At 44.0% G+C, this 26536-nt stretch overlaps 2 protein-coding genes and 1 pseudogene across 3 annotated transcripts in view; 2 read left to right on the top strand and 1 right to left on the bottom strand.

Annotated features, from left to right (window-relative positions):
- LOC310784498 (formin-binding protein 1-like) overlaps window positions 1-26536 on the top strand; it is a gene marked incomplete at both ends in the record, with an annotated part of 177161 nt that overhangs the window by 49081 nt on the left and 101544 nt on the right. The window contains one exon of the mRNA XM_083645483.1: window positions 15524-15670. Within this exon, the coding sequence (XP_083501609.1) occupies window positions 15524-15670 (147 nt within the window). The remainder of the gene's footprint in view (window positions 1-15523; window positions 15671-26536) is intronic.
- LOC310783750 (transmembrane protein 245 pseudogene) lies at window positions 4578-7163 on the top strand (annotated as a pseudogene). Its single transcript has one exon. The product of its transcript is annotated as a transmembrane protein 245 pseudogene (transcript).
- Window positions 17162-26431, bottom strand: LOC310783749 (uncharacterized protein; the record flags this gene model as incomplete). Its single annotated transcript, XM_083644659.1, has 3 exons — window positions 17162-17469; window positions 19168-19287; window positions 26230-26431. The coding sequence occupies 3 exons, from the start codon at window positions 26429-26431 to the stop codon at window positions 17162-17164; spliced, it is 630 nt and encodes a 209-aa protein (XP_083500785.1).

Raw genomic sequence — 26536 nt, 5'->3', positions numbered from 1 at the left:
TCGCGCTACATGCCCAGCAGGCTCCCTGCTGTCCATGTCGTTGTCCCGCATACCCGGTCCGTCTCCCGGAACCGCATCGGCACCACCTCGCCACGTGGCCCGGCTCTCTGCAGGTCCAACACAGTCTCTTCCGTGGCTCTTCCGGCCGCTCTCCCCGCTGCATTACCTCCGCGCTCATCAAGTCCACCCGCTGCATGACTTCTCGCAGCGCCCGCATCACCTCTACTGCCCAGGCAGGAGTCTCTTCTACCAGCCGTCCGACCTCTCTCAACACACGGGCCTCCATGCCCGCCAGCATCGAGCCGATCCCCGCCGTCAGCCCTCCCTTCCTCCCGTTCACCGACGGCCACTCTCCGGAGATACTTGATTCTCCGCGCACCATCGCACGTGGTTGCAGCTAGCAGTTAGCAGTTAGCACCCCTGGTAGCTAACTTACTAGCGCTAGTTTCTAGAGCCAAAAAGCCGCACCACCCGTCTCTTTTGCCGTTCCTTCTCACCCTCTCCCCTCTCGGCCGAATCAGAGGCGCCACCGCTTTACTGTCTGGCACCAATGTAACGAAGTGGGTATTCGTCCAAGGAACTGGAGACTTGAAGTTGGTACAGGCTTTTTATTCTTGTCTTCACAATACACGCTCCTAGCAGCTAGCTTCGCTGCTAGCTCTGCAACCACCCGGTCAGCTCCCTCGCATAGCCTGACTGGCCTCCGCCCCGGCCGCTGGTCACATATATCCCCTTCCCCCTAGGAACACACCCCCACATATCAGTTCCTAGCCAAGCACGGAAACACCCCAATACACGTAATTACCCGATACGTTACAGTATACATGCAATGATAAAATAAATGACAGATTGTTTATTTTTATAGTCCACAGAAATTGCAAGAATATTCCGTATCAATTCTAAAGTAAAAGTATTTTTGCTGGGTATACAGTATTATTATTATTATTATTATTATTATTATTATTATTATTATTATTATTATTCATTCTATAATATTCTATTCTAAGTACAATGACACTAAAGCTTTGGATTAATTATCCCAATATGCCTGGAATCTGCTTACTTGCAACTTTAAAGAAAAGGTCAAGGTCACTTGACAGTGGTTGTCAAACTTTCAAGGACCCCTAAACTGACAAAAATTAGACCACGGACCCCCCTTTGATAAAAGTTTTGCTTTTAGATGTTTTATTACAGAAAGTGTATGAAACCCGTGACAAAAATAGTCCTACATTCTATCATTATGTTACTTGTGGATAGAATTATAGTGAAAATAAGTATCTCCCTTTTTGCTGGGAACAGTGATGACAACTGGAGTGGATGAGGAGTGGTTAATGTAATGGCTCATTTCCACCACATTTTACTGCCCTGCACAGCTCGTCACCAGTCGGCTCTACTCGTTTCGGCCCGATGGATGTTCTGCTTCGACCGCCGATCATCTGCCCCCGCCCACCCCCGCCCACAGCTGGTCATCATAGCGACCGCATATCTGTCCTCCGCCTATACACCGAAGTAGGTTATAACATAATGTGACAATTAAATCCATCCACAGAACTTTTAAACTCTTTATGAAATACTGGTGCCTCTAAATGACCTACAGTGTACATGGGCGAATGTGACAATCGGCCAGGAGAATGGATATCACTTTGTTGTTAGTCAAACTCACATGCATGCACTGCGCGGGGACGGGAGAGGCGCAAAAGAGTAGCCTCTACCCCTGCGGCCTCTCACCAGGCAAGACCGCGGCTTCACCAAAAACCCGCCTGCGGCCTAGCGGAGCGCTGCGCTCAACTACAAGGGCTTCCTGACCAGCAGACTTTTTTCTCTCTCAAAACAATTGAAACCACCGCCACGATTTTATTTCACCAGAGGCGAAGGCAGCAACACAAAAGACTGATGGAAATAACATAACAGAAGAGAAGGTAAGCCCACTAAACTGGTATGCAGCATTGCATTGACAGTCAGTAGATTGACAGAGTAAACACGATTCTGCCTGACCAATCAGTCGTCAACAATGTATTCACGTCACCGTATGGTACCGGGTTCACAGCCCTAGAACCCCGACGAGGCAGGGACGAAAAATAGCACGACTCAACCCCAACTCTACCCGGGCTGGGACAGTTTTTACCGGTGGAATGAGACCATTTATCGAGTCGAGCGGAGCAGGACCGCGCTACTACCTGCGGTGGAAATGGGCCATAAATGAGCTGCTATTGTTCACTCCCCCATTACCTGGCTGGGCCAGGGCTGAAAAGTACTCCCCTTTCAGGCTGATTTTCTAGGAAACTTGATTTGAGGTGTACCAACATTCAAATAAGCATATCTTCTTCAATTATTTTCAGATTTCGATGTGTGACACATCATTTGAAAGCTTACAGTCTGTAGTTTCATAATCTGTAAAAAAATGAAAAATGACCTCGGCCCACTTTGTACTCAAATTACCATTCCGTGTCACAAATTATATCTAGAGCACAGGGTATCTGAGTAGAGTCTTTAAAAAAAAAGAGTAGTATCATCTGCTAGCTGGCTAATTATGTTCTTGCTCTGCTATTGTAATACCTTTCAGAGTGCTTGTTTTAATATGATAGGATAAAAGTTCGGCGACAAGAAGGAAGAGGTAAGGAGAAACCGGACAGCCCTGCCTAATTCCCCGTTTTATGTCAAATTGTGGAGTTGTGCCAGAATTTAACTTAATAGAGCTGTTATTATGAGCATATCAAGTATGGATAACTTTGTTAAAATAGTGTCCAAAGCCAAACTTATCTAAGGAACTAAAAATAAATGTGTGTTCAACAGAATAAAAAGCTTTATAGAAATCAAAAAAAAAAAGGAGCTATTATCATTGATGAATGAATGAATGAATTTATTTGGTGATAAAAAAAGAACACAACAGTAAAAAAAAAAAAAGAACAGACAAGGATTAAATCAGAATAGTATAAAACATCTGATATTGTTGGATAATGTGTCTTTTATTCATAAATCCACTGGGATTTGTCTATGATAGTGTCCAAAACCGATTTAAGCCTTTTGGCTAAAGCAATTGCTAACACCTTGTAATCATTGTTTAAAAGACAGATAGGACGCCAATTATCAATGAGCAGTAGAACATCCTTTTTAGGTTTCGGAATAAGTGTCATTAAACCTTGTGTTAACATGAGGGAGTGATTCATTAGATATACTTTCTGAGAAAACATTAAATAAAAATGTGCCTAATTCTTTTGTGAATTCTCTGTAAAATTCTGAAGTGATTCCATCCACTTTTTTTAAGTTGATTTATTCAACTTAAGGCTGTTGATGGAATCCATGACCTCCTGTAGAGATAATGGTGCATCACACAATTCTTTATCTATACTATTAACATTAGCATTAGCATTGGTTAGCATTGATTGATTCTAGAAAAGAGGTTACACTTTCTTCACAGTATTGAGAAGAGTACAGTTTGCTGTAGAAACTAGAACAATAAGTAGACATTTGTTTTGGGTTATCACATACTGTATGTCATTGCCAATTCTAAGTTGTCTAATAGTTCACTTTGGAGTTACATTTTTCTAATCTAAAAAATATGCAGAATTTTGTTCCCCCTCTTCACTCCATTTTTGTCTTGATCAAAGGTCAAGGTCACTCTGACCTCACAAACGGCATTTTCAAGCTCGGTAACACCAGATCTCAGTAACACCTTGAAGAAATGTCTTCACATTTGGCTCAAACGTCAAAGTCTCGACAGACATGGATGTCGATTGCCCCAACGACCCTCCGGGCTATGGGATAGGTGAAGGTGTCCAAGTTTTCTCAATTCATTTGCCATTAACCCCTCTTTGTGATGTGATAAAAGTTTCTCAGTAAAATTTAGTTGAATGCCTCACTGAATAATCTACTGGTTACCCAATTTTAGAAGCAGAATTTGATGTCCTGGTGTGGCACGTCCATGCGTAATGAAGGAATTAATTGGTGATGCCCTCACATCATCTGTCAAACAAACGGTGTGGGCGGACACACCACCATGTGGAACTCAGTGAGTGATGTCATCAGTGATGATGTCATAAGTGATGTGACTGTGAAGGTGTAAAATACATATAGCATGATATGCTAATGAGGTCATAGACTGATGTCACAATGGCTCTGTGGAGTGTGAAGGCATGACATTATGTAAAATATAGCTGTAGCACCCCCCATGGGAGCATTCACCCATTTATGTGCCTATTTGTATAGAGTAATTGCAGCGGGCCCCATAACTGTGAGGGTCCTTGTTGATGGACAGTGACATCATCTGTGATGTAGTGGAGCACCGATGATGGCATGGACCTTCTGACATAATGATGTCACAATGACCATCATGATGTCACAAGGTTGAGGAACTGAGGATTGACAGAATGTAGAGAAACAGTATATGGATAAATCCAGAAGGAGGCAGTAATGCAACATAAAGGATGCCAACTGCCATGAAACACCACAGAAGAAGAAGAAGATGACACAATGACCGCTGATGAAGTCAGAATGACCATCATGATGTCACAATGACCACTGATGATGTCGTGGACCTTCTGACAACATCAGTGAGGTCATAGAGCACTGGTGCTGCCATGGAGCTTCTTTCCCTGGACGACGGAGCGATGAGTACATCAGTGAAGACAGTGAAGATGGCAGACCAGGAGGATGCAGCAGCGGGGCTGGAGAGATTGCACACTGACCGAATGCACTACGTCTCCTCCGAGAGCGTCCAGCCGGCTGTGGACATGATGAGCCAGCAGCTCAACCAGCCTTCCTCCCTCAAATTCGACAAGAACATCAAGCAGGCCTTCTACAACACAGGGGCGATAATCATGGTGGCTATCTGCTGCGGAGCGGCTGTGCTAGTTTACTTCATACTGGAGACTTTCCTCCGCCCGCTGCTCTGGGCAGGGCTGTGCGGCACTTTCCTCTACCCATTTAAGCACTCCCTAGCCCAGCTCGGCCGCTCCTGGCTCAGCGGCCTGCAGGATACTGGGACACCCGTTGTGCTGGGGACCCTGCTGGTGCCTGTGTGGTGTGTGAACCACAGCGTGGATGCGATGGGCAGGCTGGTGCTGGAGAGGCTCACGGTGCTGCTAGTGATCGGGGTGGGCACGCTGCTCCTTTACATCCTCTACCAGTTCTGGAGCGTCATTGGCATGCTTGCCCATGTGATCTGTGGGTACGTCTGTGGAAAAATCGGGGCCGTACTTGATTGCTTTCACGCCGTGTGGGTATCCACAGCGGTGATGGGCTACATGCTGGCAGTAGCCTTCAAGTGGAGGCCCAGTACTGAGCACTACCTGAGGACTCTGTCTGTTCCTGCATGGGGCATCCTGCTCTTCTACCTGGTGTCTCTGACCGGGTCGTGGAGAGTGCCCATACTTGTGGTTGTGGTTATACTCCTCATCCTGGGCTCCCACGAGAAACCACCGGTCCCTGGCAAAGGAGAGGTGTTCTCGTTCACTTCTAACACTGTCTACAGGGCCGTCTGTGGCAACCTGCGAATGAAAACTGAATACAACGTAAACTCTAATGCAGATGGCGCAGAATCTGTAGGGCCTGGTTCCATCCCCGTCACACCTGGGTTTGCTCAGGGCTCTTTCCCGATGCCCGCTGGTCTCTCCCAGCAAGAGAAGAGCTCCCACAAGGCCAGTGATCTCTACTTTGTGCTGCTAGTCTGGGCCATAGTACTGGTTCAGGTCTGGCTCAACCTCTGGGTCCTACAGCTGCTGCATATCCCTGTGGCTGTGTGGATGATAAAGAAGCTGGTGGTCCACTTTGGGCTGAAGAGCTTTGCCGTGCGGACGCTTGCTTCATGGTGGGCGGTGCTGGAGGAGTTTGGGCGTGAGCGAGAGGAAGCCCTGCTGCCTGGACCAATCAAAGGCCTTGCTCAGTTCCTGCTCCGCATCGATACGAAGATGATACTGTGGTTGGAGCGATCCCTGGACACAATCATCAGCATATTTGTCATCTTCCTCCTGGTCACAGGAACTCTGCTGATGGCTCTACTGCTCACTGATATGGTTCATCAGGAGAGCATTCACATCATTGATGTAACCAGTAACCTCATCAATGAGACTGTGTCCAAACACCAAAAATTGGCCAACTGGCTCCCAGAGGCCCGCGTGGTCCAGAAGGCTCTGAACTCAGCTGCTACTAATGTCTATCAGTACGGCAGAGAATGGATAACACTAAAGCTCCATAAGATGTTAGGAGACAAGGCAATTGAGAAGCAGGTTTTGGAGCTTTGGGACAGACTGTACCACTCCTGTTTTGTTAAGAATGTGACCCATGGGCACCACCACCAAGGTAAGAAGTTGTCAGTTCAGAGGCAGAACAGCTGGCTAGCTGGACTGCACTGGCAGCACATCGCTACCTTCATACAAGAGAATATTGAGACCCTTATGTCTATCCTGGAGTCTCTGTGGGTGGTAATGAGTAGGAACGTCAGCCTTCTCATATCCACGATGACCACGCTCCTCACTGTCTTGTTCCACAGCGGCACAACCCTGCTCAACTTTGCCCGGAGTCTGGTGATCTTCCTGACCACTCTCTTCTATTTGCTGAGTTCCAGTAGAGAATACTACAAACCTGTCAAATGGCTCCTCAACCTGACACCCCTCTCCCAGCCGGGACCCTTCTCCGATATCATAGGGCAGTCTGTAGAGGAGGCCATCAGACAGGTGTTTGATGCCTCTCTGAAGAAGGCTGGCTTCTACGGCCTCTACACTTGGCTCACGCACACGATCTTTGGCATCAATATCATTTTTATCCCGTCTGTGTTGGCTGCCATCCTGGGAGCGGTGCCGTTGTTGGGGACCTACTGGGCAGCGGTGCCGGCCATGTGTGATCTGTGGTTGGCACAGGGAGAGGGCATTAAGGCCCTGCTGCTGCTGGTCTGCCATCTACTTCCAACCTACTTTGTAGACACAGCCATCTACTCTGATATCTCCGGGGGTGGGCACCCCTATCTGACAGGTCTGGCAGTGGCAGGTGGAGTGTACTATCTTGGTGTGGAGGGTGCCATCATCGGGCCTATCCTGCTCTGCATCTTGATGGTGGCAGCCAACATTTACAGTGCCATGCTGATGAGCCCCAGCTCTGCCGCACCCATGCCCATGCAGGCCCCCTGGCCCCCCCACCCCGTCCACTCCTCTGCTGAAGAAGGCCAGTGAGTGAAAGGTGTACACTAATAAAAGTGATATTCCAAGCTAAATGTGAAAGATTATGAAAGAGAGAAATGTCTAGCTGCTGGTCCATTCCTCCAGACCAGGGGTTCTCAACCTGGGGGTCCTGGGGGTCAAGACCCCGAGTCGTGATATTATTTTTGCAATAAAACTCCAAAACATTGGCGAAATAGGCAGAGCTTATGGCACACAAAAGAAAGAACACAGAAAGAATGTGAGAAGAAAACATCTGAAGCGCACACACGTGCAATAAAACAGAAAGCGGACTATAGGATAATCTGAAATCAGCCATCTCAGATCACATCTCAGATCACATCAGGTACAGGGGAGCTGACTGGTGTACTGCCCTGTAGGCCAGTACCAGTGTCTTGAATTTGATGCGAGCAGAGATGGGAAGCCAGTGGAGGTCCTGGAAGAGGGGAGTGACATGAGAGAATTTGGGTTGGTTGAATACCAGACGGGCTGCAGTGCAATGAAGCGGTCGGATGTCGGTGGCAGGTAGGCCGGCCAGGAGCACGTTGCAGTTGTCCAGGCGAGAGATGATAAGTGACTGGACCAGGAGTTGAGTCGCTTCTCTTGTGAGAAAGGGACGGATTTTGCGGATGTTGTAGAGGGAGAACCTACAGGAGCGTGCTGTCGCAGCTATGTTGGCTGAGCAAGACAGCTGGTTGTCAAGGATCACCCCAAGGTTCTTAGCTGTTTGGGAGGGAAGTACAGTGGTGTTGTCAATGGAGATGGAGAGATCTGCGAGAGGGCAGTCTTTCCCTGGGAGGAAGAGTAGCTCTGTCTCACCAAGGTTGAGCTTGAGGTGGTGGGCAGACATCCAGTCGCCAATGTCACAGCACGGTGGCTCAGTGGTAGAGCTGTCGCCTCACAGTCAGAAGGTCCTGAGTTCGATTCTCGCCTGGGACACTGTGGGCGCTGTGGTTGTGTTCCCCCCCATATCTTCAGTGCCCACTGCCCAGGTGGGGTATCTCGTCATAAGGGCCTTTCTCTCTGTGTGGAGTTTGCATGTTCTCCCCGTGCTCCCCCAGGGGGCTCCTCCGTATATAACCCCCCCACTAAAAACATGCAAAAGATCAGATCGTCATCGTCATCCGACCAGTGACGACAACAACCGAAGTTGGTCCCCGGGCGCTGTACGAGAAAGCGACCACTGCTCCTGGCCTGCCCCCGGAGGAAAGGACATGCCTGGATGGGTTAAATGCAGAGGACACTTTTCACCGGCCACCGTCAGCATGAGTGTGTTGTGGCCGCATGCATGTATTGTGGTGTTCGTGTGACAATGTCCCATTACGAGAGTTGAGGCATGCAGAGATGCGAGCCTCGATTTGAGTGTCGGAGGGGGAGAAGGAAAGGAAAAGCTGGGTGTCATCAGCATAGCAGTGATAAGAAAAGCCATGAGAAGAGATCACATAGGCAAGAGATCTGATATAGAGAAGGAAAAGTAAGGGGCCCAGGACTGAGCCCTGGGAGACACCGGTGGTAAGAGGGCAGGATCTGGAGAGGGACCCTCTCCATAAGACCTGGTATGAGCGGTTCGAGAGATAGGAAGCAAACCAGGAGAGTGCAGAACCTGAAATGCTGAGGTCAGACAGAGTGGAAAGAAGGATTTGGTGGTTGACTGTATCGAAGGCAGCAGACAGGTCAAAATATAGCATCCAAGGACTTCACAAGGTGCTTTACAGATGCATCATAAAAGCAATCAAGCAATCAAACAAGGAAAAATAAAAAAAATATAAATATAAAAACAGCTACTAAAAGAATAAAAAGATAAAAGGATAAAAACATAACACGTGTAAAGAGAGAGGGAGGACCAGGGGAAAGCTAAAATAAATAAGTGGGTTTTAAGTTTTGATTTAAAAACGTCAAAAGAGTCTGTAACCCTGAGTGGTCCTGGGAGCTGATTCCACAGCCGGGGGCCCAGTGAGGAGAAGGCACGGTCACCCATGCTTGCCAGTTTGGTCCTAGGGACAGAAAGGAGGTTGGAGCTGCATGATCGGAGTGTCCAGAGTGAGGATTGAGGGGTGACTAGTTCTTGGAGGTAGGTTGGAGCAGTATGATGAATGCCATGTACAGTATGTTAACAGGAGAAGTTTGTAGGTGATGCGGTGGTTAACTGGGAGCCAGTGAAGGGAGTGCAGAACTGGGGTGATGTGCTCTGACTTGCGTGTTTTTGTGAGAATCCGGGCGGCACAGTTTTGGACATACTGAAGTCTCTGGATGGTTTTGGATGGAAGGCCAGCGAATAGGGAATTTACAATAATCTAAACGGGAGTTGATGAAGAAATGAACCAGTTTTTCTGCGTCAGTTTTGCTTAGTGAGGGGCGTAGTTTGGAGATGTTCTTCAGATGGAAAAAGGAGGTTTGACAGATGGATTTGATGTGTGCGTCGAGAGATAGTGATGAATCCAGTGTGACACCAAGGTTAGTTATGAGTGAGGAAAGGGGGATGGAGTGCCCACAGATGGTGATGTGGGTGATGGCAGCCTTTTGTAACGGTGGCGCTGCGCACGCGGCGACCCGGCTGAAGGCAGCAGATGGTCCTTTGGAATCTGTACATAATGCAACAAATGTTTATGTATTGTATAATATTGAAGTGTGCCTTTATTACTTTAAAACTAGTAATAATGTATCTCAATTCTGAAATGTGCCTTTATTACTAATCTCAAACTAGTAATGATGTTGTAATTATCCACTACTGTCTGATGTGAACCAAAGTGCCCTTCTGGGACATGTATTAAACTGATTGATTGATTGATTGTATTTGCAGAGGGGTCCCAATGAGAACGGCCTCGGTTTTACTGCCGTTTAGTTGCAGAGTTGGCACTCATCCAGTGATGGATGTCTTTGAGGCATTCAGCAGCTCGGGATAGGCCAAGGTGTTTGTCAGGGGATGTTTGCAGGTAGATCTGCGTGTCATCTGCATAGGAATGGAAGATTTCTCTCCCATGATGGTTGAATCTCCCATACCAATGATATAATGTATTACAGTATATAGCTATATAAACAATAAAGTATAAACTATATAAACTATAAAAAAGATGTCAGTCAGTGAGTGAAATCAGTGTGTGAACGCGTGCGCAGTGAAGTCCTTGGTTGGGTTGGGCAGCCAAGTGTCATTAGATTTGAACTTTATTGTACTTTTATTTTGGAGACAAAATCACTAAACCGGAAGTGAAATTGTGAAAAAGTGTTGGTCAATTCACGGAGATGGCCGGCTTCACACCATAGCTTAAGTCCACAAGTGAAAATTCAGCAAAAAGCTGTGCGCAGGGAACTTGTAATTTGTGAGCGAAAAAACAACATTTGAGTCTCGTAGCGGCAGATTCAAGCAGTTGTAGTTATTGAGTTGTATTTCTGTTAGAAATATATCCAAGAAAAAAACATTTGTGAGAAGATTTTCACCAAAGTGTACAACTCTTGTTGCACGTGTTCAAAACCTGACCTGCAGATGTACAAATGTTACCCTTGTCTTCGCCTTATTTGATACAGGTATGTGAATGTGTTTTGCAACAAATTCAGTGCAGCACTTGGTGCAAGAATGTGAGTGTATGGGTTTCTTGATTTGTGATTAGGTGAATAGGTTTTGTGCACCTGTAATGAAGAATTTGAGAAGGTGTAACTGTTGTGTTTGTGGGAGAGAAAAAAAATCTATACATCTGCAACTCCAAAAGCATATTTTTCTGACTTCAAATTCACTGATATACATTTGTTACTATTTTCTACAGCTACAAATTTCTTGATACAGATGTGTGACTGTTTCAACTATAATCGATTTGCTACATTAATCACTCCATAGTCTTACTTTAATATTGAAGGATTTTTTTTTATATTGATCTGTTCTTACTGTTGGCACTTACTATATGCTATTTGAGAGAGTAATCTTTTACAGAGAGGAGATGTTGGGCTCTATCGTCACAAAGGCGGTAATTTTGCGTTAGCTCCCGTTTTGCGCCCGAATAGCGCCATGCAAAGCCCTAATTGTGGGCGTGTCGGCCCGCTGCGCTTGGCGTCATCTCTGCGCAAACCTTCATATAGGCGTGTTTATGCCCAAAATATTGTGTAGGTGTGATCATGTCCATCCCCCTTAAAAGCCACAGCGTCACGTCAGCAGCTTCCTCCTCGCTGAGGGACAGAGAGAGAAAGAGAGGGGGCGAGAGAGAAAAGAGATATGGGCAGAGCGGGAGAGATATTGAGATGTGAGGCATGCATAGAAAATGAAATAAAACGCGCTTATGTCCACCTGTGAATCACCTGTGTATCATTACCATTTCACACGCTGAAGAAGGGCTGCTGCCCGAAACGTCTGTGTGGCAATAAATGTATTCAACTTGAGTGCTGTCCTCCTTTCTTGATGGCTGTTATGTAGAGTTCTCAACAGTCCTAAAAAATCTAACCTGACCCAACCCAACCGTGGACTGAGCTCAACTTGCCCGCCATTGTCACATACACTCAGCCCAAGACCGACTCAGCCCGACCAAAAAAACAAACAGTTATTAGACCTAGGGCATTATAAAAAGTGTGCAATTAATGCTGACGCGGCTCAAATACAATAGGAACAGTGTGTATGTGTGTTACTGCCATAAATGTTTTGCAGCTTTGATGCTATGTTGTTATGGTATGCTTATTCCTTTTCGGGCACTCTAGTGCATCTCCGCTGCGGGGCTGCTGTGTGCGTAATTATGCAGCGTACTGAGAGCCGCGCTGAGTGATGCCGCAATATTTGAAGTTGAATTTAGTTCCACCAGCACATATTTTCTTTATCAGCTATTTTTTATTCCTTTCTATTAATGTATATACATTGAATCCGACCAATTTAGTTCAATAATTCATGAGAGTATGTATTTTTTTTCTGACATCATTTGTCATTTCCCCCGTGACGCACATTGCTTCCATCACTGTCTGCTTGATGGAGAGAGGGACTTCAGCTGTACTCGTGACAAAACCAGACATCGAATTTTCAACCTAGTTAACTTTTGCTGTAGGCCTAGGTTACTGGCTATTACTAGGAGATGAGGCAGTTAAGTTGAGCTGGGTAGTAACGTTATATGCCGACAGTACCCTATGCCCCGTGTCTCTCTGCACACTCCCCGACGAGGGAAATGGAGAGGGCTATTGTGGCGCTATTAAACGTAGCCTAATGGTTGGAAAAGATCAGCATTTGCTTTTTATTTTCTCCTACCTTTTCTCCTACCTAAAGTAATCTACTGTTATACACCTAACACCATAGACCTGTATGGTTGGGAATTAATGTATTGGGTACCTGTGATCATCATTGTGGGGCTACTGAGCTGAGGTGTAAACTAGGCTACTAGTGCTTAGCTGTTTGTTAATGGGTCTGTTGATATGCAAATGCACACTAGCATAATGCTAAGTGACCAGCCATTTTGGTAATGTGTTAAATCGTAGTAAATCGTGTTTAGAATAGCCACTGATATGCCTGTTGCAGTGTTGCTTGCTGTGTGTGAAGGTTAGCTTTATTCATGGTTGCCATACAGTTTATAAAGTGAATTCCTTTAACTTCTTTGGTACCTCATTAACCTCAAGTCACTCTTAGATTATTGTTTTATTGATTTTGTGTGGAGGTGGAGAACAGAGGAACTGTGAAGCTGTATGTTCTAAGATGTACACACAGAAGAAGAAGAAAAGAAGAAGAAGAAGAAGAGTGAATCTGATAAATTGATTAAGCTTTCTTCATAGATCTAGTCTCTTCATTTTGATCTCAAAGTGCACCAGATTGATACATTTTTACTGTAAAATGTAAAAAAAAATATCGCTGGGGGCATGCCCCCGGACCCCCCCCCCAGGGGGTCTGCGGTCCACTCATTGACCTATATATAATGGACCAACATAGCTCATTGACTTTGACACAGCAAAATGAAGCTCACTTCCGGATATTGTTTGATTTCGTTTGATTGGTTGAATGGATTAATGCTACACGGAAGTACGAGAAGAAGGGGCGGCTGCCCCTAGCGGCTGCCGGGGGAGTTTCCGAATTTGCTCTGTCTCCCTTATCGCCGTAATGCATTATGGGTAGTCAGCTACTTCCACTCGCATGGAAGGCGCTCAACGACACCAAGAAGATCTGGACCTCAAATGTATCCCAGGGGCTCAAGAAAAGGATCTTTGTCGCTACCATAGAAACCATACTGCTCTATGGGTGCGAGACATGGACCCTTTCCAAGGCCACATCAAGATCTATAGATGGATGCTACACGCGGATGCTGCGAATGGCATTTAACATCTGCTGGTCACAGCACATCACAAATAAGCAACTCTATGATGACTTACCATCCCTCACCAGTAAATTAAGAGACAGGCGACTACAGCTAGCTGGACATTGCGCGAGACACCCTGAGCTGCCTGCTAGCCAAGTCATTCTGTGGGAACCAACTCATGGAAGGATGAACCCAGGAAGACCAATTAAGACCATGGTGAACACCCTAAAAGAGGACTGCGGAGCTGTAACAACTGGGGAGCTGCGGACCCTGATGGAAGCACGAGACGTGTGGAAGATCCGACATCGTGCCCGACGGCGGCCATCCTGGCCTGAGTCGATGCAGTGAGGGAGTGAGCTACTGTGGCTAATGTAGCTGCTAACGCTACTTACTTTACATTGCAGTAAAACGGCACTGAATGACCAAATTGATTTAACTTTTAACCATTTCGAGTAACACTGTTTCCATACAGACCCCCAGCGTTGGTTAGTTGTTTATAACGTGACTCTATTTAAAACCTTATCGTACTCCGTTTTCTGTGCTGAATCCAATGGTCTGAATACAGAGAAGGCTTAAGGCTTTATCTAACGGTATAAATAACGTTAAATGGTCCGCCATGTTATGGACATTAGATGTATGGTATCTATATAGTTACATGTGTCTACTAACATTATTAAAATATCATAAAGTAACGCTATTTTCTAATAATTTGCTCAACTATACTTGCTACCTGATGCCTTGCGGCACATTGCTGCCTCTACCGGTCGGAAGTATTACTGTTCTTTTTATCCGATGTTTGTCGTCAATTTTCCTCGAAATGGGGCTATCATTTGGAAAACGGAGCGCGTTAGAGCATGAAAAATACTTGAAATTGTTTTTTCAGACCATACACTAATTTGGAAAGTGTTTATTTAATACATAGACAGAGAGAGAAGTTGTCTCGTTTCCCATATAGTTGAATGGATGTTCCCGGGAGTGTGCTACACAAGCTGCGACCCCCACTGGCCATTTGGAAAGAATGCAATTTCCGCATAGGCCTCAAAAATAGGGGGTCCACTGCATACATTGTTTGGGGGCTGAGCCCATCCAATGGTGTCATCCTAAAAGCGCCCCTGGCCTATTCTTAACACCTCGTTATCAGAAGCCTGAAAAGCCAGCAGTAAGCGCATAAGTACACATTGTTTGTATGGAAACGCCGGTCCGCCACTTAAAATGTCCGTGCAGGAACTTGGGGAACTCTCTTCTTCCTCCCAAAATTCGGTACACAGCTGTACTGGACCGGATGTCCTGTACCAAAATAATTTGGTAGGATTATGTGCACCCCTAATATATACATACAGTAACTAGAAATCTCTTGTGCTATGCGCGCTTGATTCCTAGGCTCGCCCGTCCTGCAGCTTGCCCGCTGCGTGGCCTCACATACGCCCTCGCATTGGCATGCACAGCACACAATTGCTCAACTTCGCATCACTGATGACATCACAATTGCTCGAGTGAACATCACTGATCACATCATGGAATGCTCGAGTGACATCATTAGTGACATCACTGAGGATGTCATAGATGTAACATCATCAGTGACATCACTGATGATGTCATATACATTGTGACATCATCAGTGACATCACAATTACAGTGACATCACTGATGATCGCATAGACATTGTGACATCATCAGTGACATCACAATGTGGGACAAAACTTTAAACAAACAAACAGAGACACAGAGCCCACATCCTCCCTTTTATATATGATGATGATTGTTGTTGTTGCGATAAAAAATGCTTGATTTTGCAGCAGCTTTTCTCAAAAATTGCAAGGAAATTTGCCAAGTTTTATGTGTTTTTTTTGCTGGGAATTTTGAAAAATTGCAAGCTCCCACAAATATTTTGTGGATTGGTTGAATTTGCACTAATTATTGCAATCACATAATCACAATTTCATGGAGGGACTGGCTACTGGTACTACGAAGTACAGTACAATACAGTGGCCAGATCATCAGTGGTCTGTGTGTGTGTGTGTGTGTGTGTGTGTGCGTGTTTGTTTGTGTGTGTGTGTGTGTGTGTGTGTGTGTGTGTGTGTGTGTGTGTGTGTGCGCGCGCGTGTTTGTTTGTGTGTGTGTGTGTAGCGTATCCAGGACATGGAGGAGAAGCGGATAGAGAGAGTTGGTGAAGCGATGCGTTCGTTAGCTGAGGCGGAGAGAAAAGTTCTTCCTGTGGTCAGTCGCTGTTTGGACGGCATGACGGACGCTGCTGAGAGCGTGCAGGCCAGGATGGTGAGTGCATCTCTTAAGCTATCAGGCTACACACTAGCTTATGAGTGGACATTTTGGTAACACTTTATTTTAAGGTACACTTATTAACCACTAACTAGCTGCTTATTAGCATGCATATTAGTAGCATATTAGCTGTTTATTAGCCATTACAAAGCACTTATTAATGGCTTATTCTGCATGATCATATTCGACAACTAGTAGGCCATTAACTACGAGTTTTCCCTCAATAACCTCCTAATTACTGCTTATTGATAGTAAATAAGCAAGTTGTTGTGCATGAATTATGATCTTAATAGGCTTTGCTCAGTATGGGCATTATAAGGTGGTAATACCACAACAATAGTTATTCTTTGTTAATAACTCTTAATAAATGGTCTATTCCCATTTAAGAAAACACAAAACTACAAGTGTTACTAGTGTCCAATTAACTCCAAACTAAGTCTTTATAACTCAGAATATGTTCCCCAATCTAAAGTGAGGTCTTATTCATAAATAATTCACTAGTAGTTTGACACTTATTAACCCAAACAGGTTCCCTAATCTAAAGTTGCCTCCTCTTCATAGTTAGTAAGTCAACTACAACACAAAACTACTACAATTAACAGAAACTATTTGGTATGGTTACACCTTGAAAGTTTGTTAGGTCTGTGATTCAAATGTCTATTCCCATTCAGTGGTAGAAGTACAAAGTCAACACAAGTAGAAATATCTCCTTTTTAATGGACCACTTTTTAAAACATTACAGAACGATTTATAGATACTGACAAGAGCTTTTAGGTGTAAAGGATCACGCAGATTGAAACCATTTACAGTAGCACCTTAAATACCATCTCTGATGACAGGCCAGGCAGCAGCACAAGAGACTACATTCTATACTAGCCTGCATCGTCAGGCATAGGGCATGGGATAGTAAACAGTTACTGACAAGACTAAAAGTCTATATAAAGTGCCATAAAGTGCCATAAAATACAATAAAATAAAAATAAAATCATTGCAATTTGCCAATCTACAAATGCACAAAGATCAAACATACAGGTCAATATGAACTTGCTCTGTAACTACAACCCACGTGTGTTCAAGCTAGGCCTGATCTCAGGGTTCTGGTGACACTGGAGGTACATACACTGTGTGGTAAAATCAAAACAAACAAAAAATATATTTTGCATGGGCTACAATTAAGTTTAGACCCTTTTTGACCATTTATGCTGCTTTGTGATTCAAAAGATGTGCTCTTCACTTTATCGGTCACAGCTGCTCTGAACAATTAGTATAAAACTGTACAAAGATCCAACTTTCACAATGTAAACTTGCTCTATAATTTTCATGTGGCAGAGCTTTTTTGCTGCGTACAAAAGGATCCCAGTGATAAAACAAACATAAAACCGGAAACAGAACAGGAACTTGCTCTTTTGTAGCTTGCTTTCAGTACAACATAACTTTAACTTTTTCACTTTTAACACTGAACAAAGTAGCCCACTACTCACTAGCATTTTAATACTTCATTAGGAGGGGAAGGAGTTGGCCCCTGGCTTTCATGTCCTCTATAATGGTCTTTTTCTCGGGGGTAATGTGGGTTGCACACCTCTTAGCAAAAGACAGCAGGGTCTCAGTTGCAGGATCAAACTTCAGGCTGTTGAAGGTTGAGGGATCCACAATCTTGAGCTCTGCAACTGCAGCAGTCATCTTGATAGTTCCCCGATCCACACCATTGATCCTGAAGGCTTCAGTCATCGTGCGGACACTTTTGAAGCTTTTCAGGACTTTTTCATATCTGCGGATGACCTCAGCTGGCCCTTTGACTGAGAGGGAAGAAAAAAACGAGGGATGAGTACAGACCAAGTCTTATGCTCAGCTGAAATTGCTCAGACTGGCCTCAACAACTGTCATTATAAAGCATATTATAGCATAAATTATATATTATTATATTTATTAATTATTATTATATTATTTATTATTCAAAATAATATTTATTTATTATTTTTTATTATTATTATGGGGCGTCTGTAGCTCAGGAGGTAGAGCGGGTTGTCCACTAATCGCTTTGGATGAAAGAGGTTGGTGGTTCGATTCCCGCCTCCTCCAGTCTGCATGTCGAAGTGTCCTTGGGCAAGACACTGAACCCCAAATTGCTTCCGATGGTGTGTAAGCACCCTGTGTGGTAGCCTGCCGCCATCGGTGTCTGAATGGGTGAATGTACCTACTGATTGTAAAGCGCTTTGGATAAAAGCGCTATATAAATGCAGGCCATTTACCATTTATTATAGGCTTACTGTTCAGAATTATGTTTATTTCTGAGAGACAACTCTTTCTAGAGATCCCATTAGCAGTTCGAATGTAAACAATTTCAAAATGTCATTAGAGTGAAAAACTAAATTATTTGCACAGAGAACTTGTGATTAGTACAGCAGGATAAAATGGAGCTAATATTTGCATTCATTTTCTGACCCATGATATATTATACATTGTCAAATTTTTGTTTTGTGACATATTGAAGTTTTGATATATCGTCCCATCCCGAGTACCATGTTTCTCAAATGGGGGTACATGGAGGTACTACAGGGGGGAGTTGGGAGAAAGGGGAAAAGGAAAATTGTATGAATACATCATGATCATATTGGGGTTTTTGAAAATATATTTTTACATAATAAGATTTAAAACATGAACTACAACTATCTCTATCTATCTATCTCTATATTCATTTATTTATGTATTTACTACTGAGTCCAGCAGACATGATGGGAAATGATGGCAAAATGTTGTAGATGAGTTAAGGGGGTACTTGGATTGAAAAATCGGGGAAAGGGGGTAGTGAAGCCCAAAACGTTTGAGAACCACTACCCTAGTTCATTCTGAATGTACAAGCGAAGAGCTGTATACTTTTGGCTTATCTTTTTGCTTTTTACCAATTAATACTTTTAATGACATCCATTTGTTTACGAAGCAGGGAGTTCAAGTAATGGCATTCTTACCTCTCGCTCGCCCAAGCCCAGACACAGTTGCAGATGCAGGTGACCGTGTGCGATGTGGTGGCTTCCATCTTGGTATGACGACATCACTGCCTGAGGACTCACTGATGTTTGGAGAAGATGGGGCAAAGTAATCTCGCTCCATGTCGCCATCATCTTCGTCGTCTTGCAAAGTAGATACTTTTGCTTGAGCTTTAAAGGATGGGTTTACCGATGGGGAATATGAATATATATTAATTCTTAAAAAATCTTAAATTTCGAATCCGTTGAAATTTTTGAAATTGCTTGTTCACAGCCAGAGAAAAAAAAAATGGGCCAGGTGACGCGTTTCGACGCGAAACGCGTCACCTGGCCCAAAATTTCAACGGATTCGAAATTTAAGATTTTTTAAGAATTAATATATATTCATATTCTCCATCGGTAAACCCATCCTTTAATTAGAGGATAGATGAGACATTGATAAGCTTGTTATGAAAAGACATCCTTCACTACAATTATATTTTGCAAATAAGTTGCTCTCAAATTACTCACTTGACTTCTTCCCCCCCGTGACTTGCTCGCGTAGGAAGTTGCGCTCTTGTTCAAGATCCTTTATCATTCTCTCTTGCCATTCGATCTTGGCTTCTAGGAACTCCAGTTTGGAGATTGATGCTTTAAAAAAAAGAGTTTGAGAGCAGATTAGCATAAAGATTATGATTTACAGTATTGACAAGAAACATGAGGGAGAGAGAGATTGGGGGGATGACATGCAACAAAGGTCGTGGGCCAGATTTAAACCCAGGCCGTTGTGATTATTATATGGCTTATTATGGCATGTGCCTTAACTTGATGACCTGCAAGGACTTTTGAGACCTGATTCGCCATATAGTGGCAGGAGATCTAGAAAGCAAAAAAAAGCTATTCTCCACTTCCCCTCTCACATTGGATCAACTGACAAAATATAATCATATTGAACTCCTCATGAATAGTGTTGTCATGGTGGTACAATTGACACTGGTGTAGTTTCCCTCATCAACACCGACCACATCGGTTATACAGCTTGTCATCATCCAATGAATCTGTCATGTGCTCAACTTAATCTGTCAAATTAAATCCTAATCTGTCAGATAAGTATGTCCATTTATCATTTAGTAGCCTAACTTCAACATGGAAGCTATGAATATCCGCTTTTATTTGACAAAATAATGGCCGTGTGGGCCTAATAACAGCAATGTGGACTCCCAAGACCATAAGATTGAGTCATTATCTACCCCCATGCCGGTAGAAGGTCGGATGACGTTTTTTTTTGGTCCAAAAATCCTTCGTGAATTTTCCCAGGGAAACATAGTGACAGTATTCTCCAAAACTACTCAAGTGAATTGTGACCAACTTTCAAATGTAAAAAAAAAAACACTGCATGTCCACGCACAGCCGGTCTGAAGTGGGTGCACAAAATCAAATGCTCATCCATGCGCTGCATGCGCTCTTCATCTGGATCTCAACTGCTCTGTTGAACCCCTCCATGGAGTCCAGGTGCGTAGGGAACACTTGAGAGGATTACCGTCTATGCAGCGCATGTGCATGCCTTTGTTTGAGCTCATGCACCCACTTCAGACCCCAGGCGCATGGACGTGAACACGGTTGAGTTACCTGGATAGAGTGAAGATTTAGGCTACTTTGAGGGGGGGGGGGGCTACTGAATGTTGCCTATCGCCTACCTGTACCTATCCCCAGTTAGCCGAGGGAGCAAGTTAGCAGACTGGGTTTGCATGGTTAAAAGATCGGGGCTATTACACTAACGTTAGCCGCATAGGGGTGGGCTCATGAACGCTTGTACAGCGCAAAACGAAGTGTGGAGAATCTGGCAAGCAAGACTAGCATAGGGGAAATTGGTTGTTACTCGAACAGAAGCTATTTTCAGATAATGGGGTCAGCTCGTTTCACAACACAAACACTACGTGACGTAACAATGGATGAAAAGGCCCGCTGTCATGCCAGGTGTGTAAGCTAGGGAAACTCGGGCTTGGTGGATGTTGCCCGAGTTTCCTACTTGGAATTCCAAGGTGAATTCAATTGTAGTTTTCCATGTCAAAGGTTTTTCCGAGTACAACTGAACATGAACTTACCATTGTTGATGCACAAAGTTAGCAAAGTTGAATAACTCTTCTCAGCGCTCAGGTCGGACGGTGTTCAGGTGTTCACTCTCGCTGGTGCCAAGACAGCAAATACGGAAGTTGATAGCATAGGAACAGTCAATGATTGGATGAATGCATCCAAGTCCCATCCCTCTAACGCTGATTGGCCAATCACAGCGTAGCATCGGCTGGCCCAAGTTGACGGATGCTAACACGGATTGGTGGATCGCTATGTCAATCATTATACTGTGCTTTTCCGCCTTTTTCATTTCCTGAGTCTGTCTGACTGAGCAGAGGAACCCTGGTCGCACATCAGATTAAAGAAAAATATATAAATCGACATGATGTCGCGTTACGAGATTTTGAGCCGAATACATTTTAGGCAGTGCCCCAAAGAAAACCAGAAGTTCAACAGGTGGTTAATGAAACAAGGCCTACTTCGAAAAGCAATGAAATGCCCCACTTGCTTTCATTTTATGAAGTTGAAACTGCCCTACGGCAAAAAGGAGTCAGCCTGGTGAGTAGAACAACTAGGCCTGTGCCTCATTTACTGTATATATTTTGCGGGTATCATAACATTATAGCATAGCGATATATGTTAGATGAGATGTAGATTATTCTTGTCTAGTAGGCTTAGAAATGTAACTGTTCTGTTGTGCTTATGGGGAGTGAATTGCATAAAGGCCAATCCTTGTCTCATGCAAATTAATCTGTCTCCATCTCTACATCACATTTTTATCTTATGAATAAACCTCTGTATTTAATCATCAGGCTATGCCGAGATTCATGTCACAAAGGGACATCGGTCTCAAGGTCCATCCGGTCTGGCTCCATGTTTGAGAATTCTCATGTTCACCTGCAAACGTGGATGCATTTAATCTACAGGTGAGTCATTTTACATTGTTGAGCGTTGAAATCGCTCTCCTACTAGTCTCCGACGTCCGATTGCAGATCCGAAGATATAATAATCTCCCTACAGAAGCCAGTAGCTTAGGTGGGGGTGTTAAAATGATTTTCCTGCCTTAAAAGCAGTCTTTCCACAGCCTGTGTTTATTTCTGTGTCTGCAAATGAGAAATTGTGGTTATCATGTTGTTGGAGAGACCAATGACAACTTAAGATATTGACTTCAACCCCTACTCCTAAATTGTGTAATCGAAAAATTATTTGGTTGATCTATTACAGATTTGCCCAAGTGGACATGCTGCAGGAAGGGATCACTCTGAGCTCTGCAACTCTGACTAAACTTGCAGACAAGTTACGAAGGGTTTGCAAATCTGCAATGAAAAGAATGAGAAGAAGAGGCAAGCAGACTGTTGGAAGGAGAAGAGAACTTGTTCTGATAGATGAAAGCAAATTTGGCCATAAGAGAAAGGTATGTAGAATGTTACATTGATGTCCAATACATAATCTAGAGCAGTAGTTCTCAAACTTTTTCATGTCAAGGACCCCTAAACTGACAAAAATTTGACCACAGACCTTATTTGCAAGGGTTAATACTCCTGTCAGTGCCCCTGACCAAGGCACTGGCAAAATAACTGGAGTTGGTCCCCGGGCGCTGCACTGTGGCTGCCCACTGCTCCTAGTTCTAGGAAGGTTCCTAGTAGAGGATGGGTCAAATGCAGAGGATGAATTTCCCCATGGGGATAAATAAAGGATAACTTAACTTAAAAACAGTCCTACATTCTGTCTTTTGCGTTACTTATGGATGGAATTATAGTGAAAATAATTACCCCCCTTTTTACTGGGGACTCCCTGGAAACCCTCTCAAGGACCCCTAACCCCACTTTGAGAACCACTGAGACAATATGCACACATTTAATAGACACACTTTCAATTGAATATAAAATGTTTAGGTTGCAGGAGCAATTCACTGCTGTTCTTTTTTACTCGCTCATTCATTCATTGATCGATCCACCCACCCTCCATCTATCCATTAATTCAAAATCCATTCAAACAATGTATTCATCCTCAAAGAGGATTGATAATCAGTTAAAACAATTGTATACTAATAGTGTTTCATTTGGGGATCCTCAGTTTAGTCTACAATGAACTGCAGAAAGACAAATGCAGGTAATCATGTGAAATAAGGACATTATGGAGAACCATGCTAGTGTGCTCATTCAATGCAGTTATCCATGTTTTAGCCTAGACCAGACCTTGGCATTATGCGTCCCGGGGGCCAGATGGTGGTTCTGTCTGGCTCATCTTGGCTTTTTATTTGGAAACACTTATGTGTTGTGAGTGTGCTTCTTCCTGAATTAGTGCACGGGATGTTTTCTATAATTTAATCAAGTGATAAAATTAGAGGTTATGGCATTGGCCCCGGGCGACAAGCTGGGTTTCTAATGTGCCCCCCCCCCTGGCCTAGACTGTCTTCATTCTACATTAATGAAATGTAGAATATTTTCCTCTTTCCCACTTTTGAAATATGACATGGTTTACCCATACCACAAAGTACTATTTTTTCTGTCATGTTCCACACTTCACTTTGCCGTTTGGAAAGTTATTCCAGTATCATTATCTGTGAGAAGTAACTGGTGCATTTTGGAATAAGATACATTGGTGCCATGAATGGGGAATGTCCTCTCCAGGACAGTTCAGTATTTGTAAACCTGCACCACTCCTCGAAGCTAGAGAGAACTCCTACATTTTTTACCCCTGATATATTATCTGCTATTTTCCACGTTGATTGCAGAAACTTTTATTGTGGGTGGGTGTCACTGTGCTCGTTTTAACATATTTGCTTCTTGTGAATTTCAGTACAACAGAGGACGGGCAAGCAACAGGAGTACCTGGGTGTTTGGAATGCTAGGCGTCAAGGACGACAGGCGGAGACCCATTCTTAAGATTGTGCAGCGCCGTTCAGCCAGGCATCTCATGCCCCTTATAAAGAAGCATGTTCGGCGGGGAAGCTCAATCATCTCAGATGGATGGAGGTCTTACCGCCGTCTTCAGGACGAAGGGTACAATCACCTGACCGTCAACCATCAAGATTTTTTTGTTGACCCTGTTACTGGTGCACATACACAGAACCTGGAGAGACTTTGGGGGGTTTGCAAGTCAACAATCTGGAGACTAAGAGGGAACCGCACAGAAAGTATGTTGAAAGATCACTTGGATGTAATTGAGTGGACTTACAGTACTGGCGTGGAAACCAGCACATAAATGGACCACTTGGCATGCTTTTACATGACATCAGGAAAAAAATATCCCGTATGAAGCCTGTGTGAAATGTAGTTGCAGATAGCAAGTTGACTACCAGTCAAAAAAATTGACACATTGAATCTACCGTTTTTCATTATCTTAAAGCCATTTTCATCTAAAGTCTTCTGCTTAAATGCTAGCAATGTATTTCTTTTATGTATTTACTGTTCTAAAATGTGGAAAATGGTTTAAATTAGGAGAATTGTGGTATCTCAAAACTTTGGAGTGGTAGCGTACCTGCAGGGTTTTCACAGAATCTCTTGTCACTGAACTAAGGAGAGCCAGTGCCCACCAGAACCCTGAGATCAGGCCTAGCCTGAAGACACGTGGGTGGTTGTAGTTAGAGAGCAAGTTCATATTGACCTGTAGGTTAGATTTTTGTGCAGTTATACGTTTGTTTAATATTGGTATACTGTAGATATGATTCATGATTTCAATAATTGTATTATATTGTGGCACTTTATATAGACTTTTAGTCTTGTCAGTAACTGTTTACTATCCCATGCCCTATGCCTGACGATGCAGGCTAGTATAGAATGTAGTCTCTTGTGCTGCTGCCTGGCCTGTCATCAGATATGGTATTTAAGGTGCTACTGTAAATGGTTTCAATCTGCGTGATCCTTTACACCTAAAAGCTCTTGTCAGTATCTATAAATCGTTCTGTAATGTTTTAAAAAGTGGTCCATTAAAAAGGAGATATTTCTACTTGTGTTGACTTTGTACTTCTACCACTGAATGGGAATAGACATTTGAATCACAGACCTAACAAACTTTCAAGGTGTAACCATATACCAAATAGTTTCTGTTAATTGTAGTAGTTTTGTGTTGTAGTCGACTTACTAACTATGAAGAGGAGGCAACTTTAGATTAGGGAACCTGTTTGGGTTAATAAGTGTCAAACTACTAGTGAATTATTTATGAATAAGACCTCACTTTAGATTGGGGAACATATTCTGAGTTATAAAGACTTAGTTTGGAGTTAATTGGACACTAGTAACACTTGTAGTTTTGTGTTTTCTTAAATGGGAATAGACCATATTTATTAAGAGTTATTAACAAAGAATAACTATTGTTGTGGTATTACCACCTTATAATGCCCATACTGAGCAAAGCCTATTAAGATCATAATTCATGCACAACAACTTGCTTATTTACTATCAATAAGCAGTAATTAGGAGGTTATTGAGGGAAAACTCGTAGTTAATGGCCTACTAGTTGTCGAATATGATCATGCAGAATAAGCCATTAATAAGTGCTTTGTAACGGCTAATAAACCGCTAATATGCTACTAATATGCATGCTAATAAGCAGCTAGTTAGTGGTTAATAAGTGTACCTTAAAATAAAGTGTTACCGACATTTTTGTTCAGCAGGATAATCTTCAAAAATGTGGACCACCTTTATGACTTAAGAAGCATAAATGCATTTTTAGCACAGTTTTCAGAAAACACTTTGAAGTACAAAGCTACCAGTCTCTTCATACCTGTAGTGCTATCAGACTACAGAAAGCTGAAGGCTAAAACTACCAGTCTCTTCATACATGTTGTGCTATCAGTCGACAAGAAATGAGGTCACTTAATGAATGCACACTTAATCAATTCTGCTCTGTCAATGAGGCTACACACACACTTGGCTCCTCACTAGCCTCCTTTCTCAATCTCTGCCCTCTAACATCCAAACCTGCTCGCAACAACCCCCCAGTCCAGTGCCGCGTCTATGTGCTGACAGACCGCAATGCCGATAGCCCACAAGCAGAACCATCTGAGCGAGGCGGTGTCGGGGGACCAGCTGGAGCTAACCTCTCCCACCCCCCACGCCTAAACCTAACCTCTCCCACCCCCCACGCCTAAACCTAACCTCTCCCACCCCCCATGCCTAAACCTAACCTCCCGCAGACCCTAACCCTAAACCTAACCTCTCCCACCCCACCCCCCACGCCTAAACCTAACCTCCCCCAGACCCTAAACCTAATCTCTCCCACCCCCCACATCTAAACCTAACGTTGGCATTGCGGGCTGTCGGCACTGCGGGTGGTCGGCATAGCGGGTGGACCCCCCCAGTCCATGGCTCACTGATGTCATCCGGGAGCAAAGGGCGGGGCTCAGAGCAGCAGAGAGAAAATGGCGAACATTTAGAGACCCCACTGACCTGAGTGATTATCAGTCTCTCCTTGCATCATTCTCCTCCAGGTTAAAAACAGCTAAGACCACTTACTATCAGAACAAGATCTGTAGAGCCACTGATGCTCGAAAAATGTTTTCTGCTTTTAACTCACTCCTGAATCCGCCTCCTCCTCCTTCCTCCACTTTGCTTACTCCAGACATGTTCGCCTCATACTTTACTGATAAGGTTTCCGCCATCAGTAACCAGTTCTCAGAGCCTGACCAACTCTGTCTACCGCTGCCAGCTAACAGTGCCTCACTCACCTCATTCTCCCCTCTGGCCGAGGAGGAAGTCTCCAACCTTCTCCAGTCCATTTCCCCCGCAATTATTCCTGCAGTCACACACATCATCAACTGCTCGCTCACTACAGGTGTGTTCCCCACTGCATTCAAACAAGCACAAGTCACCCGACTGCTCAA

This window comes from Poromitra crassiceps (assembly GCF_964638095.1).
Source record: "Poromitra crassiceps genome assembly, chromosome: 10".
Classification (NCBI taxonomy): Eukaryota; Metazoa; Chordata; class Actinopteri; order Beryciformes; family Melamphaidae; genus Poromitra; species Poromitra crassiceps.
This window is presented reverse-complemented; position numbering and strand designations above follow the sequence as displayed.